The sequence below is a fragment of the Salmo trutta genome, chromosome 13 (genome assembly GCF_901001165.1).
Source record: "Salmo trutta chromosome 13, fSalTru1.1, whole genome shotgun sequence".
NCBI lineage: Eukaryota > Metazoa > Chordata > Actinopteri > Salmoniformes > Salmonidae > Salmo > Salmo trutta.
Window position 1 is genome coordinate 39,648,190 of NC_042969.1, and position 17,988 is coordinate 39,666,177.

The 17,988-nt window shown below is 44.0% G+C and overlaps 1 protein-coding gene across 3 annotated transcripts in view; it reads left to right on the forward strand.

The window, feature by feature from the left end:
* The first annotated feature begins 5,532 nt into the window (after positions 1–5,532).
* LOC115205765 (beta-synuclein) overlaps positions 5,533–17,988 on the forward strand; it is a 51,582-nt gene continuing 39,126 nt past the window's right edge. For all 3 annotated transcript variants that reach the window (XM_029772069.1, XM_029772070.1, XM_029772071.1), the window contains exons 1-2: positions 5,533–5,617; positions 7,975–8,116. In XM_029772069.1, the coding sequence (XP_029627929.1) occupies positions 7,996–8,116 (121 nt within the window). In that variant the 5' untranslated portion in view covers positions 5,533–5,617; positions 7,975–7,995. The remainder of the gene's footprint in view (positions 5,618–7,974; positions 8,117–17,988) is intronic.

A 17,988-nucleotide genomic window follows, 5' to 3' on the forward strand; every position in this document is an offset into this window, starting at 1 on the left:
CTAACTCCCCTGACTTTAAACATCTTTTGAAGCATGTTCCAGGATGAAGGGGCATTATGGGAAAAATATTGCTTCCCCATTACAGTTCTAGCCTTAGGAACAGACAAGGACAGCAGCGACCTGTGAACGAAGACTGTGTTGAGTGACTGATCTGGTCAGTAAGGAACAGAGACACAAAGGGAGTTAGTTGTCCTGTCAATGTTTTGTACACAAAGTGTACCAGTGCTTTAGCTTCTTGCTGGAGAGAGAAGTCCATTGCACCATAGCATAGAAACAATGGCGACCCGTCATTCATGGCAGGAGGGACAATCACCTGTTTTGAGCCCCAATTTTTCTTTGCAAAAAAAAACAAAAAATCAGGGTTTGCCTGTTTTTCATGTAATTTTGGCATTAATACGTATCACATATCAGTTTGCAAACAATGTGGGAAAAATATACATTATTGAGTTAATAAAGTCGCATACAAACATGGTCTCTTTTTCTGTTTTCTTGAGTAAAGCAGCTCCCAAACTCAGGTGTTTCAGCCCAGCACAGTGCTTTCTGTGGTGGGGGGGGGGGGGGGGCAAGCTGGCAGAAAATACGAAGCGTTGCGCCGTGATTGGCTCAGTGTTCTGTCACAACATCGCCGACCAAGTCTAAGGTCAGACCTAGAAAATGTGTGTGATTCTCTCTCTCTGTAACAATCTGGAGTAAATATTACAATGTCATCTTTCTGTGTAGTACACATATTGTATATGTCCTTCATGAGAAACATGTCTTCCTTCATGTCATAGTTTGTTTGCTTTTGGGGGGGTGGTAGAATAGCAACATTATGTGTAATGTTGAAGTTGTACCACCAGAGGGCAGCTGTGACTAAGGAAGAAATGTACCCATCCGCTACATTCACGAACCACTGCACATAAAACACTTGTAACGAGTGTAACTTAATTGGCTTCAGTTACACACTGACTCCCATAGCTTTAACCTGTTCAGCAGCAGTTCACATTACGTCTTCCTGCCCAATAGTAATCCGTATACAGGTAACTGACAAAATAAAGGAAACACTTGAGTAAATGTGGGATACAAAGTACAGTCGTGGCCAAAAGTTTTGAGAATGACACAAATATTAATTTCCACAATGTTTGCTTCTTCAGTGTCTTTAAATATTTTTGTCAGATGTTACTATGGAATACTGAAGTATAATTACAAGCATTTCATAAGTGTCAAAGGCTTTATTGACAATTACATGAAGTTGATGCAAAGAGTCAATATTTGGGGTGTTGACTCTTCTTTTTCAAGACCTCTGCATTCTGCCCTGGCATGCTGTCAATTAACTTCTGGGCCACATCCTGACTGATGGCAGCCCATTCTTGCATAATCAATGCTTGGAGTTTGTCAGAATTTGTGGGTTTTTGTTTGTCCACCCGCCTCTTGAGGATTGACCTCAAGTTCTCAATGCGATTACGGTCTGGAGAGTTTCCTGGCCATGGACCCAAAATATCGATGTTTTGTTCCACTTAGTTATCACTTTTGCCTTATGGCAAGGTGCTCCATCATGCTGGAAAAGGCATTGTTCGTCACCAAACTGTTCTTGGATGGTTGGGAGAAGTTGCTCTCGGAGGATGTGTTGGTACCATTCTTTATTCATGGCTGTGTTCTTAGGCAAAATTGTGAGTGAGCCCTCTGCCTTGGCTAGAATAGAAGAATGGTGTCTCATCCCTCCAATAGAAGAACGGTGTCTCATCCCTCCAATAGAAGAACGGTGTCTCATCCCTCCAATAGAAGAATGGTGTCTCATCCCTCCAATAGAAGAATGGTGTCTCATCCCTCCAATAGAAGAACGGTGTCTCATCCCTCCAATAGAAGAACGGTGTCTCATCCCTCCAATAGAAGAACGGTGTCTCATCCCTCCAATAGAAGAACGGTGTCTCATCCCTCCAATAGAAGAACGGTGTCTCATCCCTCCAATAGAAGAACGGTGTCTCATCCCTCCAATAGAAGAACGGTGTCTCATCCCTCCAATAGAAGAACGGTGTCTCATCTCTTCAATAGAAGAACGGTGTCTCATCCCTCCAATAGAAGAACGGTGTCTCATCCCTCCAATAGAAGAACGGTGTCTCATCCCTCCAATAGAAGAACGGTGTCTCATCCCTCCAATAGAAGAACGGTGTCTCATCCCTCCAATAGAAGAACGGTGTCTCATCCCTCCAATAGAAGAATGGTGTCTCATCTCTTCAGTAGAGTTCCAGACACTTATAGAATCTATGCCAAGGTGCTTTGAAGCTGTTCAGGCTCTTAGTGGCCCAACGCCCTATTAAGACACTTTATGTTGGTGTTTCCTTTATTTTGGCAATGACATGTACATGTACATGTCTATGCACTTACTTTCCAGCAGCAGTGGCTGCATTAAAAGAAAATACAAAAATCAGCACCATGGACAGCGCCTGTCCTCATTGTCCATTTAGACCCACCTGTGATTCTATTATATAAGGTTCAGGTCCATTGACAGCACCACCTGAGACCATAGGGCCTACGTTCTACTTCACATTTCAGCACCTTGAACAGCGCTGCCCGGGATCACGTACTAACTTTCAGAACCACGGACGCACGGAAGCAACCTGCGAGCCTAGAGTAATTAGTTAATATTTTGCAGAAGCTTGGACAACGCAGTTCTGGCTGAAGTAGTTAAACATGCAGATAGAAACAGCTGATTTATGTTATCTCGTCCATTCTGTGTGATCTACAGTGTGTCCGAGGGATGGCCACGTGACAATACTTCACTGGTCCAATAGTTTTAAAGTCCCACCTGGGGCACTGCGCGAAAGCTTTTCTATTTCTCCTAATGTCACAGTAATCAATGAGACACATAACCTTCAGCTGGATGGCCTGATGTCATCACGACACCATACCCCCCCCCCCCCCCCCCCCCCCCGCCATTCTCACTTGGTTGTACGTGCTGAACAAATTTAACAAGCGCACATACTGCACATCGAGCGCCATTTGCTATAATTTCATTCAGGAAAATTAACAGTCTATTCCTAACGCACTGTATTCGCCTCGGTCTATTCCTAACGCACTGTATTCGCCTCGGTCTATTCCTAACGCACTGTATTCGCCTCAGTCTATTCCTAACGCACTGTATTCGCCTCAGTCTATTCCTAACGCACTGTATTCGCCTCTGTCTATTCCTAACGCACTGTATTCGCCTCGGTCTATTCCTAACGCACTGTATTCGCCTCGGTCTATTCCTAACGCACTGTATTCGCCTCAGTCTATTCCTAACGCACTGTATTCGCCTCAGTCTATTCCTAACGCACTGTATTCGCCTCTGTCTATTCCTAACGCACTGTATTCGCCTCGGTCTATTCCTAACGCACTGTATTCGCCTCTGTCTATTCCCAACGCACTGTATTCGCCTCGGTCTATTCCTAACGCACTGTATTCGCCTCAGTCTATTCCTAACGCACTGTATTCGCCTCTGTCTATTCCTAACGCACTGTATTCGCCTCGGTCTATTCCTAACGCACTGTATTCGCCTTGGTCTATTCCTAACGCACTGTATTCGCCTCAGTCTATTCCTAACGCACTGTATTCGCCTCAGTCTATTCCTAACGCACTGTATTCGCCTCAGTCTATTCCTAACGCACTGTATTCGCCTCAGTCTATTCCTAACGCACTGTATTCGCCTCAGTCTATTCCTAACGCACTGTATTCGCCTCAGTCTATTCCTAACGCACTGTATTCGCCTCAGTCTATTCCTAACGCACTGTATTTGCCTCCTCTTGCGTGGATCTAGAAATGCGAATCTCAGAATCTCCCCATAACTACAGAATATTATAATCCGTTATTCCCCCATATTCTGTCAGAGCACATTTTCAAGTCGTTGATACTAATCTTGTAATTAGCAGGACTGCTCATACTACTACTGCTGCTGCTGCTGCTGATACTACTATTACTGTCTGTCGGACACATGCTCTGACAATGAAAATAGTAACAAATGATTTCATGTTTATTCTATTTTAAAGGGGTAAAGACTATGTGATTGATGGTCACGATGATGGTGATGATGGTGGTGATGGTGGTGGTGATGATGATGATGGTGATGATGGTGATGATGGTGATAATGATGGTGGTGGTGGTGATGATGGTGGTGGTGATGATGGTGGTGATGGTGGTGGTGATGGTGGTGGTGGTGGTGATTGTGGTGGTGATGATGGTGGTGGTGGTGATGGTGGTGGTGGTGATGATGGTGATGGTGGTGATGATGGTGGTGGTGGTGGTGGTGATGATGGTGATGGTGGTGATGATGGTGGTGGTGGTGGTGGTGATGGTGGTGGTGGTGGTGATGATGGTGGTGGTGGTGATGATGGTGATGGTGGTGATGATGGTGGTGATGATGGTGGTGGGGATGATGGTGGTGATGATGGTGATGATGGTGGTGGTGGTGATTATGGTGATGATGGTGGTGATGGTGATGATGGTGGGGATGGTGGTGATGATGGTGGTGATGATGGTGATGATGGTGGTGATGGTGGTGATGGTGGTGGTGGTGATGGTGGTGATGGTGATGATGATGGTGATGATGGTGGTGATGGTGGTGATGGTGGTGATGATAATGATGATGATGGTGATGGTGGTGGTGATGACGGTGGTGATGATGATGATGGTGGTGGTGGTGATGATGGTGATGGTGGTGATGATGGTGGTGATGATGATGGTAGTGATGATGATGGTGGTGATGATGGTGGTGGTGATGATGGTGGTGATGATGGTGGTGATGGTGATGATGGTGGTGATGATGGTGGTGGTGATGGTGATGGTGGTGATGGTGGTGGTGATGATGGTGGTGGTGATGGTGGTGGTGATGATGGTGGTGATGATGTTGGTGGTGATGATGGTGGTGGTGGTTATGGTGGTGATGATGGTGGTGATGATGGTGGTGATGGTGATGATGGTGGTGGTGATGGTGGTGGTGATGATGGTGGTGATGGTGATGGTGGTGATGATGGTGGTGATGATGATGGTAGTGATGATGATGGTGGTGATGATGGTGGTGGTGATGATGGTAGTGATGATGGTGGTGATGGTGATGATGGTGGTGATGATGATGGTGGTGATGGTGATGGTGGTGATGGTGGTGGTGATGATTATGGTGGTGGTGATGATGGTGGTGGTGATGATGGTGGTGATGATGGTGGTGGTGATGGTGGTGGTGATGATGGTGGTGGTGGTTATGGTGGTGATGATGGTGGTGATGATGGTGGTGATGGTGATGATGGTGGTGGTGGTGGTGGTGATGATGATGGTGATAGTGATGATGGTGGTGATGATGATGATTTCATGTGTATTGCATTGTTTTTACTCCTTCATTTGGTACAGCTTATTGCCTATGGCAATGGACTGGGAAGGGGGCAGAGATACAGGCTTCATAAGTCCTCCACAATGGTGGTAGTCAACAAGAGACCAAAATTGGGGGGGGTGCTACGTGTTCGGCCACTCCCTATTGGTCGACAGACAGAGTATCCCGAGGAAAACCCTCCTACCTAACGATCAGTCTGTGATAGCAGCTCCCGTTCAGGCGGTATTTCAATCAGCTGGGCACTGGAACCTTCAGGAAACAAGTCATATTTGTAAAAAGGTAAGAGGATTTTTTTTCATTATGTTTTCTGTGATATTTGTGTCTGGCGTAGATAGAAAGAAACAACGGGTTAGAGGTTGTATGGAAAACATATCGACATTTTAACAGGACGTTGTTATAGGGAAAGAGAGGAAAATAATTTAAGGCTACAAATATGTGTGTGTATTATGTAACTGAGAAGTGTAAAATATGTAAATTAACGATAACCAACACGTTGAATTCAATCCGTTTAATGAAAGGCAGAAAGAACAATTGTTGCATTTGATGTGAAAATTGTACTCGACACATAATTTCCTGAATGACCGTTCTCTATAAGGTATAATAATTACTATAATATTAACGCATCGAAATGATTGATTACATCGTGTTTGATTTTTTTTTTTAAATCGAAATATTTGTTTTATGTCGAATTCTACCCTATAGACATATACATATTTATTAGCAAAATATATATTCTCCTTGGTGACCGTGATGAGAAAATATCGAGCATCAAGTTTTTTTTTTCTCCCTCCCCTTCCCCGACATATAGTAGTAGTAGGGCCAGGCTATATTACAGGTAATGCGCTTGTTTAAATAGGATAGAAGATAGGCGCTATTTCAAAGGCAACTTCCTGGCTTGTCCTCGGATCGCGTCGCCATTGAGAGTATTATTACCAGAGTAATAATTAATGAGCGCGTGCACATTTAACCATTTCATTGAAAAATGTTGTCTCTCTGAATATTTCATGCCATTGGAGAAATGGTAGGGAGAAGGAGAGAAGGAGAAAATAAACGTGTTCGACGGTTGAGTGAATAATACATTTGCTATAATTGCTGGTCTATGGCGGAGGGTTTGGCTATGGTGAAACGGGAGGGAGGGCGTTGCTTCTATCCATCCCCATTCTTCCGTCATCGCTTTAAATTACATCCTAGACACAAAGTGACAGCAGCTATGGTATTAGAAAGAAAAAAAACTAAAGAGAAAAGGGGAAACAGTGAAAGCTATACTAAACAAAAATATAAACGCAAACATGCAAAGTGTTGGTCCCACGTTTGATGAGCTGAAGTGAAAGATCCCAGAAAACGTTCTGTCACATTCTGTGCACAAATTTGTTTACATCCCTGTTAGTGAGTATTTCTCTTTTGTCAAGATAATCCATCCACCTGATAGGAGTGGCATATCAAGAAGATGATTAAACAGCATGATCATTACACAAGTGCACCTTGTGCTGGGGACAGTAAAAGGCCGATTTAAAATGTGCAGTTTTGTCACACAACACAATGCCACAGATGTCTCGAGTTTTGAAGGAGCGTGCAATTGGCATGCTGACTGCAGGAATGTCCACCAGAGCTGTTGCCAGAGAATTTAACGTTCATTTCTCTACTTTAAGTCGCCTTCAACGTCTTTCTAGAGAATTTGGCAGTGAGTCCAACCGACCTCACAACCGCAGACCACATGAAACCACGCCAGCCCGGGATCTCCACATCCGGCTTCTTCACCTGTGGGTTCCTCTGAGACCAGTCACCTGGACAACAGATGAAACTGAGGAGAATTTCTGTCTGTAATAAATCCCTTTTGTGGGGAAAAACACATTTTGATTAGCTGGGCCTGGCTCAACAGTGGGTATGCCTATCTCCTCGCATGCCCACCCATGTCTGCAACCCTGCCCAGGTCATGTAAAATCCATAGATTAAGGCCTAATGAATTTATTTCAATTGACTGATTTCCTTATATGAACTGTAAACTCAGTAAAATTTTGGGAAATTATTGCATGTTGTGTTTATATTTTAGTTCAGTGTTATTAAACTATTAACATTTTGACATCTGTCAATGAATCAACAACAGTCCATAACCAAGCCATAGCGAATAAAAATCATTCAGAATATACAATTGAAACAAGCTCTTTCAGTACCACGGACAGTTTTTCTTTTAGTAGGGAATTGCTATCCATCACCATGTAGGCTATATAACTACGACAGGGCCTATAATACATACATAGTAATGATAATTCATGGTTCGTCTCTATGCAGAGCAATCAATCCGTTAAACAATCATTAATTACCATGTAATTAATACCACATAATTGTACCACATAATTGTCTATAATAACGCATGGTCCCTTACCGAATAATTCGGACCATACCGAATTATGAATTATTCGGTATTATTAATTAATTATTCGGACCATACCGAATTAATTAAAATGCTCTGTTTCAGGACCATGGACAGTGTTTTTTCTTTTTTTACATTTTAAGTCGATATGGGTAGCCGTTAGCATGTGACTACTACTAGGCCTACCACATTACTACGGTATACGACTATAGGCTGAAGATAGACTATCATGGAAAGTGATTGATGGTTCTTTGCATCTCGCCAGAGCTCCAGGACCAGGGTCGAGATGGATGTGTTCATGAAAGGGTTGTCCAAAGCTAAAGACGGCATGGCTATCGCCGCCGAGAAGACTAAGGAGGGAGCCGCGTTGGCGGCGGAGAAGACCAAGGAAGGCGCCATGTTTATCGGTAAGACCCGACCTTTAGAACGTGATACTGTGATATCCATGGCTTCAATGTAATGCATGCGTATCAACGAGCGCCTGCCAAGAGAGCGAGTCGTGTACAGCAGAGATTGCTTGATGGCTGCAGCAACCAATGAGCGTTGAGACCGCTGACATATAGAATGCCTCGTAAAGCGACGCTATAGGTCTAGAGATAATGTACTTTTCCTTGATTGGTTGGAAAATGGGTGGGTCGTTTTTGTCATCTTCTTTAATAGGATGTTGTGGCTTCTCTTTGAAGCGTGTAGTAGTGAAGCATAATTGATCCATCAATGCCAACATGACATTTTCTCTGTGCTATTGGTTCATTCTGTAGGCTACTATGGGTTCATTCTGCAGGCTACTGCTGACTACTGTGGGTTCATTCTGTAGGCTACTATGGGTTCATTCTGCAGGCTACTGCTGACTACTGTGGGTTCATTCTATAGGCTACTATGGGCTCATTCTGTAGGCTAATAAGGGTTCATTCTGCAGGCAACTGCAGGCTACTATGGGTTCATTAGGCAGGCTACTATGGGTTCATTCTGCAAGCTAATATGGGTTCTTTCTGTAGGCTACTATGGGTTCATTCTGTAGGCTACTATGGGTTCATTCTGCAGGCTACTATGGGTTCATTCTGTAGGTTACTATGGGTTCATTCTACAGGCTACAATGGGTTCATTCTGTAGGCTGCTATGGGTTCATTCTGTAGGCTGCTATGGGTTCATTCTGCAGTCTGCTATGGGTTCATTCTGTAGGCTACTATGGGTGTGGCTCGCTTGGTAGAGCATGGCACTTGCCATGCCAGGGTTGTGGGTTCGATTCCCATGGGGGACCAGTATGAAAAATGTATGCACTCTACTGTAAGTCGCTCTGGATAAGAGCGTCTGCTAAATGACTAAAATGTAAATGTAAAATGTTCATTCTGTTGGCTACTATTGGTTCATTCTGTAGGCTACTGTGGGTTCATTCTGTGGGCTACAATGGACTCATTCTGCAGGCTACTATGGGTTCATTCTGCAGGCTACTATGGATTCATTCTGCAGGCTACTCTGGATTCATTCTGTAGGCTACTATGGATTGATTCTGCAGGCTAATACGGGTTCATTCTGCAGGCTACTACAGGTTCATTCTGCAGGCTACTATGGGTTCATTCTGTAGGCTACTGTGGGTTCATTCTGTAGACTGCTATGGGTTCATTCTGCAGTCTGCTATTGGTTCATTCTGTAGCCTACCGTGGGTTCAATCTGTAGGCTACTATGGGTTCATTCTGCAGGCTTCTATGGATTCATTCTGCAGGGTACTGCAGACTACTATGGGTTCATTCTGTAGGCCACTGTGGGTTCATTCTGCAGACTACTCTGGGTTCATTCTGTAGGCTACTCTGGGTTCATTCTACAGGCTACTACGGGTTCATTCTGTAGACTACTATGGGTTTATTCTGTAGATTACTATGGATTCATTCTGAAGGCTACTATGGGTTCATTCAGCAGGCTACTACAGGTTCATTCTGCAGGCTACTGTGCGTTCATTCAGCAGGCTACAGCATGGGTTCATTCTGTAGGCTACTGTTGGTTCGTTCAGTAGGCTACTATGGGTTCATTTTGCAAGCTGCTATGGGTTCATTCTGCGGGCTACTATGGGTTCATTCTGCAGGCTACTTTGGGCTCATTCTGTCGACTGCTATGGGTTCATTCTGTAGGTTACTGTGGACTCATTCTGTAGGCTACTGTGGGTTCATTCTGTAGCCTACTGTGGATTCATTCTGTAGACTACTGTGGGTTCATTTTGTAGCCTACTGTGGGTTCATTCTATAGGCTAATATGGGTTAATTCTGCAGGTTATTATGGGTTAATTCTGCGGACTACAATGGGTTAATTCTGTGGACTACTATGGGTTCATTCTGCAAGCTACTTTGGGTTCATTTTGTCGACTACTGTAGGTCACTGTGTATCATTCTGTAGGTCACATTCTGTAGGTCACTGTGTATTGTGCACTATGAATGTATGGAAGGAGGAGGTTAGCAGTGGCAGTCTACATTATATGCAGGGCATTATGATATGTACATAATGTACAGGGAAAAGATGCATATTGGCCAATGAAAAAGATGTGCTCACAGATACTTTTGGTCATGGTGTGTATGTGGACACCTGCTCGTCGAACATCTCATTTCAAAATCATGGGCATTAATATGGAGTTGGTTCTTCCTTTGCTGCTATAATAGCCTCCACTCTTCTGGGAAGGCTTTCCACTAGATGTTTGAACAGTGCTGTGGGGTCTTGCTTTCATTCAGCCACAAGAGCACTAGTGAGGTCGGGCACTGATGTTGTGCGATTAGGCCTGGGTCGCAGTGTTCAAAGGGGTTGAGGTCAGGGCTCTGTGCAGGCGAGTGAAGTTCTTCCACACCGATCTCGACAAACCATTTCTGTAATGACCTCGCTTTGTGCACTGGGGCTTTGTCATGCTGAAACAGAAAAAGGCCTTCCCCAAACTGTTGCCACAAAGTTGGGAGCATAGAATCATCTAGAATGTCATTGTATGCTGTAGCGTTAAGATTTCCCTTCACTGGAACTAAGGGGCCTAGCCCAAACTATGAAAAACAGCCCCAGACCATTATTCCTCCTCCACCAAACTTTACAGTTGGCACTATGCATTCGGGCAGGTAGAGTTCTCCTGGCATCCACCAAACCCAGAATCGTCTATTGGACTGCCAGATGGTGAAGCGTGATTCTTTGCTCCAGAGAACGCGTTTCCACTGCTCCAGAGTCCAATGGCGGTGAGCTTTACACCACTCCAGCCGGAACTTGGCATTGCACATGGTGATGTAAGGCTAGTGTGCGGCTACTTGGCTATGGAACCCCATTTCATGAAGCTCCCAACAAACAGTTATTGTGCTGATGTTGCTTCCAGAGGCAGTTTAGTGGTGAGTGTTGCAACTGAGGACAGGTGATTTTTATGCGCGACGCGTTTCAGCACTCGGCGGTACTGCTCTCTTAGCTTGTGTGGCCTACTACTTCGTTGTTGCTTCTAGATGTTTCCACTTCACAATAACAGCGCTTACAGCTGACCGGGGCAGCTCTAGCAGGGCAGAAATTTGACGGACTGACTTGTTGGAAAGATGGCATCCTATGACGGTGTCTACGTTGAAAGTCACTGAGCTCTTCAGTAAGGCCAGTCACCTGCCAATGTTGGTCTATGGAGATTGCGCGGCTGTGTGCTCGATTTTATACACCTGTCAGCAACGGGTGTGGCTAAAATAGCCGAATCCACTAATTTCAAGGCGTGTCCACATACCTTTGTCTGTATAGTGTATATTCAATAATGACGGCACTGAAGTTATATTCGACAAGGGGATTCAGATGTTGTAAATGACGATGAATGGTTTGCTGAGGTGTGTGCCTGACTGAACATGCCCGATTGTAGAAGGTACATCAGTGAATCAATGTATTAATCAATTGATCCATATTGTCCCAGTTGACGAAGTCATGGTGATTATGGCCATCTACACTCTGAGAAAAAAAGGTGCTAAGTTGAACAATACAGAGTTCTTCGGTTTGTCCCCATAGGGCAATCCTTTTTGGTTCTATCTAAAAACCCGGTGTGTAGGGTTCTATCTAAAAACCCTCTGTGTGGGGTTTTATCTAAAAACCCTCTATGTGGGGTTCTATCTAAAAACCTTCTGTGTGGGGTTCTATCTAAAAACCCTCTATGTGGGGTTCTATCTAAAAACCTTCTGTGTGGGGTTCTATCTAAAAACCCTCTATGTGGGGTTCTATCTAAAAACCTTCTGTGTGGGGTTCTATCTAAAAACCCTCTATGTGGGGTTCTATCTAAAAAACCTTCTGTATTGGGTTATCTAAAAACCCTCTGTGTAGGGTTCTATCTAAAACCCTCTATGTAGGGTTCTTCAAAGAACCATTTTATCTTTGGAGGTTTCTTCCTAGAACCGCCTATGAATGGTTCCACCAGCCTTATTAGCCTTTAAAATGTGATTATTTATGACAGTAAATTAAATATATCATAAGGCCTTTATTTAAGGGCCTAGTTACACCCTAACACAGTGGTGTTAGGAAACTCCTGGTTTACAGGCCATATCAGACCAGAGCTGTTGCCAGATCATTTAATGTTAATTTCTCTACCATAAGCTGCATCCAACATAATTTTAGAAAATTTGGCAGTATGTCCAACCGGCCTCACATCTGCAGACCACGTGTAACCATGCCAGCCCAGGACCTTCACATCCGGCTTCTTCACCTGCAGGATTGTCTGAGACCAGCCACCCGGACAGCTGATGAAATTGTGGGTTTCCACAACTGAAGAATTTCTGCAAAAACTATCAGGGAAGCTCATCTGCATGCTCAGCGTCCTCACCAGGGTCATGACCTGACTGCAGTACGGCATCATAACCGACTTCAGTGGGCAAATGCTCACCTTCGATGGCCACTGGCACGCTGGAGAAGTGTGCTGTTCACAGATGAATCCTGGTTTCAACTGCACCGGGCAGATGGCCGACAGCGTGTATGGCGTCACGTGGGCGAGCGGTTTGCTGATGTCAACGTTGTGGACAGAGTGCCCCATGGTGGTGGTGGTGGGGTTATGGTATGGGGCAGGCATAAGCTATGGACAACGAACACAACTGCATTTTATCGATGGCAATTTGAATGCACAGAGATACCGTGACGAGATGCTGAGGCCTATTTTAGTGCCATTCATCCACCGCCATCACTTCATGATAATGCAAGGCCCCACCTCGCAAGGATCTGTACACAATTTCTGGAAGCTGAATATCTCCCAGTTCTTACATGGCCTGCATACTCACCGGACATGTCACCCATTGAGCATGTTTGGGATGCTCTGGATCGACGTGTACGACAGCGTGTTCCAGTTCCCGCCAATATCCAACAACTTCACACAGCTATTGAAGAGGAGTGGGACAACATTCAACAGTCCACAATCAACAGCCAGATCAACTCTATGCGAAGGAGTTGTGTCCCGCTGCATGAGGCAAATGGTGGTCACACCAGATACTGACTAGTTTTATGAACCACACCCCTACTTAAAAAAAACTAAATTGGTATCTGTGACTAAAAGATGCATATCTGTATTCCCAGTCATGTGAAATCCATAGATTAGAGCCTAATTTATTTATTTCAACTGACTGATTTCCTTATATGAACTAACTCAGTAAAATCTTTGAAATTGTTGCATATATATTTTTGTTCTGTGTACATTTAGTAAGCTAGCTAGCAAGGCTTGCAAATTGATGTGTAATTCCTATTGGATTCTAGCCAGAGTTAGGATATCCAACAAGTGAAATGGTAATCACCTGCAACCTGCATCCAGAATAACTGCCAGGGTAGGGAAGATTGAATAGTCAATCATCTAAACTAGAACAAACATCTCAGTAATGGGTGCAAACAATCCAATTACTAACAAATACGTTTATTAAACTGTATGTTATTCCTTTTTGTGTAGCATCAAATTAATCAACCAATCAATGTACATGCAAAAACACAGATATTACAGTAAAACTAACAATTCTAAAAATGTCCCTGCAATAGAGCATGCTGGGAAATATTATATATGGTTCTATGTAGAACCCTTCTTGCCTTCCAAATAATCATCCAAGAACCCTTCCAAAAACAGTTCTTATGATGTTAAAGGTTCTAGGTAGAACATTTTGCCTTACAAAGAACCGTTGTCTTCCAAAAAGGGTTCTTCTGATCAAAACAGTTCTTGGTAGAACTCTATCCTTCCACAAATAACCCTTTTGGAACCTTTTTTTCTAAGAGTGTAAAAAGTGTAGACCTCCCTTGGATTTCTTAAAAAAAAATTATGTTACAAAGTGGAATTAAAACGTATTTAATTGTCTTTTTTTTGTCAACGATCTACCCAAAATACTCTGTCATGTCGAAGAGGAATAAAAATGTGGATATTTTTTAAAAAATGAATGAAAAATCAAACAGTAATATAACTTGATTAGATAAAATATTCACCACACTGAGTCAATATTCACTGTCTTCTTGATAAGCAACTCCAGTGTATTTTTGGTTTTGTGTTGTAGGGTTATTGTCCTGCTGCAAAGGTGAATTCCTTTCCCAATGTCTGGTGTAAAGCAGACTGAACCAGGTTTTACTCTAGGATTTTGCCCGTACTTAGCTCCATCCCGTTTATTTTCATCCTGAAAAACTCCCGTCTTTGCGGATGTCAAGCATACCCATAACATGATGCAGCCACCACCATGCTTGGAAATATGGAGGCAGTTACTCAGTGATGTGTTGTTTTGGATTTGGCCCAAAAATAAGGCTTTGCATTTAGACTAAAAAGTGTATTTCTATCCTGTGTTTTTTTCTCAGTATTACTTTAGTGCCTTATTGCATACTTGTATAATTATTTTCACTCTGTCATTTAGGTCATTATTGTGGAATCACTACAATGTTGCTAATCCATCCTCAGTTTAAAATCACTAATGGACTCATGGTGACATCCCAGAGCTGTTTCCTTCCTCTCCTGCAGCTCAGTTCAAAAGGACGACTGTATCTTTGACGTGTCTGGGTGATTTAATACATCATCCACAGCATAATTATTAACTTGACCATGCTTATAGAGATATTCAATGTCGCCTTTGTTATTGTTACCCGTCTACTAATCACTGCCCTTCTTTATGAAGCTTTTGAAAGCTCCCTGGTCTTTGTAGTTGAATCTGTTGTATGTATGGGGGACAGAGGAAAGAATAGTAATTTAAAAATCATGCCAACACCTATTATTTCACACAGAGTGAGTCCGTATAACTTATTATGTGATTTGTTAAGGCAAATTATACTCCTGACCTCATTTAGTCTTGCCTAAACAAAGGGGGTGAATATTATGCAGCGACTACATTTTAGTTATTTAATTTGTCTTAATGTGTCTTAATTTGTAGAATTTTCTATTCACTTTGGCATTATGGAGTATTTTGTGTAGATCAATTACAAAAAAATATAATTCAATCTATTTCAATCCCACTTTGTAACACAGCAACATGTGAACAGAAGTTCAAAGGGGTGAATTAATTCTATAGAGCCTGTATCCATTCTATAGGCCCTGTCTCCATTCTATATCAAATCAAATCATATCAAATTTATTTATATCGCCCTTCTTACATCAGCTGATATCTCAAAGTGCTGTACAGAAATCCAGCTTAAAACCCCAAACAGCAAGCAATGCAGGTGTAGAAGCACGGTGGCTAGGAAAAACTCCCTAGAAAAGCCAAAACCTAGGAAGAAACCTTGAGAGGAACCAGGCTATGAGGGGTGGCCAGTCCTCTTCTGGCTGTGCCGGGTGGAGATTATAACAGCACATGGCCAAGATGTTCAAATGTTCATAAATGACCAGCATGGTCAAATAATAATAATCATAGTAGTTGTCGAGGGTGCAACAAGTCAGTAACACAAGAGTAAGTGTCAGTTGGCTTTTTCATAGCCGATCTTTGAGAGTATCTCTACCGCTCCTGCTGTCTCTAGAGAGTTGAAAACAGCAGGTCTGGGACAGGTAGCACGTCCGGTGAACAGGTCAGGGTTCCAGCAGGTCTGGGACAGCAGGTCTGGGACAGGTAGCACGTCCGGTGAACAGGTCAGGGTTCCATAGCTGCAGGCAGAACAGTTGGAACTGGAGCAGCAGCACGGCCAGGTGAACTGGGGACAGCAAGGAGTCATCAAGCCAGGTAGTCCTGAGGCACGGTCCTAGGGCTCAGGTCCTCCGAGAGAGAGAAAGAGAAAATTAGAGAGAGCATATTTAAATTCACACAGGACACCGGAAAAGACAAGAGAAATACCCCAGATGTGACAGACTGACCCTAGCCCCCCGACACATAAACTACTGCAGCATAAATACTGGAGGCTGAGACAGGAGGGGTCAGGAGACACTGTGGCCCCATCCGATGAAACCCCCGGACAGGGCCAAACAGGTAGGATATAACCCCACCCACTTTGCCAAAGCACAGCCCCCACACCATTGGAGGGATATCTCCAACCACCCCGGGGCAAGGCCGAGTATAGCCCACAAAGATCTCCGCCATGGCACAACCCAAGGGGGGGTTGTGCCGTGGGCCCTGTATTTATAGGCCCTGTATCCATTCTATAGGCCCTGTCTCCATTCTATAGGCCCTGTCGCCATTCTATAGGCCCTGTCTCCATTCTATAGGCCCTGTATCCATTCTATCGGCCCTGTCTCCATTCTATAGGCCCTGTCTCCATTCTATAGGCCTTGTCGCCATTCTATAGGCCCTGTCTCCATTCTATAGGCCCTGTATCCATTCTATAGGCCCTGTCTCCATTCTATAGGCCCTGTCGCCATTCTATAGGCCCTGTCTCCATTCTATAGGCCCTGTATCCATTCTATAGGCCCTGTCTCCATTCTATAGGCCCTGTCGCCATTCTATAGGCCCTGTCTCCATTCTATAGGCCCTGTATCCATTCTATCGGCCCTGTCTCCATTCTATAGGCCCTGTCTCCATTCTATAGGCCTTGTCGCCATTCTATAGGCCCTGTCTCCATTCTATAGGCCCTGTATCCATTCTATAGACCCTGTTGCCATTCTATACGGGGAGGAGGGAGGGGGGAGAGGGGGGGAGGGGTGAGGTACTGAACCAATGGTGAGAGGAGGAGGGGTGAGTCCGGGGGAACCGAGGAACAGTTACAGGCCTTTATATCAGGGACACAGTGAGAGGCTGTCTCCAGGGGAACCGAGGGACAGTTACAGGCCTTTATATCAGGGACACAGTGAGAGGCTGTCTAACTATCATGACCCCTGATCATGATAGTTAGATCAGGGGTCGTGATAGTTATATCAGGGGTCATGATAGTTAGATCAGGGGTCATGATAGTTAGATCAGGGGTCATGATAGTTAGATCAGGGGTCATGATAGTTTTGTCAGGGGTCATGATAGTTTGGTCAGGGGTCATGATAGTTAGATCAGGGGTCGTGATAGTTTGATCAGGGGTCGTGATAGTTAGATCAGGGGTCGTGATAGTTATATCAGGGGTCATGATAGTTAGATCAGGGGTCATGATATTTAGGTCAGGGGTCATGATAGTTAGATCAGGGGTCATGATAGTCAGATCAGGGGTCATGATAGTTAGATCAGGGGTCATGATATTTAGGTCAGGGGTCATGATAGTTAGATCAGGGGTCATGATAGTTAGATCAGGGGTCATGATAGTTTGATCAGGGGTCATGATAGTTAGGTCAGGGGTCATGATAGTTAGATCAGGGGTCATGATAGTTAGATCAGGGGTCGTGATAGTTATATCAGGGGTCATGATACTTAGATCAGGGGTCGTGATAGTTAGAACAGGGGTCATGATAGTTAGATCAGGGGTCATGATAGTTAGATCAGGGGTCGTGATAGTTAGATCAGGGGTCATGATAGTTAGATCAGGGGTCGTGATAGTTATATCAGGGGTCATGATAGTTAGATCAGGGGTCATGATAGTTAGATCAGGGGTCATGATAGTTAGATCAGGGGTCGTGATAGTTATATCAGGGGTCATGATAGTTAGATCAGGGGTCATGATAGTCAGAACAGGGGTCGTGATAGGTCAGGAGTCATGATAGTTAGGTCAGGGGTCATGATAGTTAGATCAGGGTTCATGATAGTTAGGTCAGGGGTTGTGATAGGTCAGGGGTCATGATAGTAGATCAGGGGTCATGATAGTTATATCAGGGGTCATGATAGTTAGATCAGGGGTCGTGATAGTTATATCAGGGGTCATGATAGTTAGATCAGGGGTCAAGATAGTTAGATCAGGGGTCATGATAGTTAGATCAGGGGTCATGATAGTTTTGTCAGGGGTCATGATAGTTTGGTCAGGGGTCGTG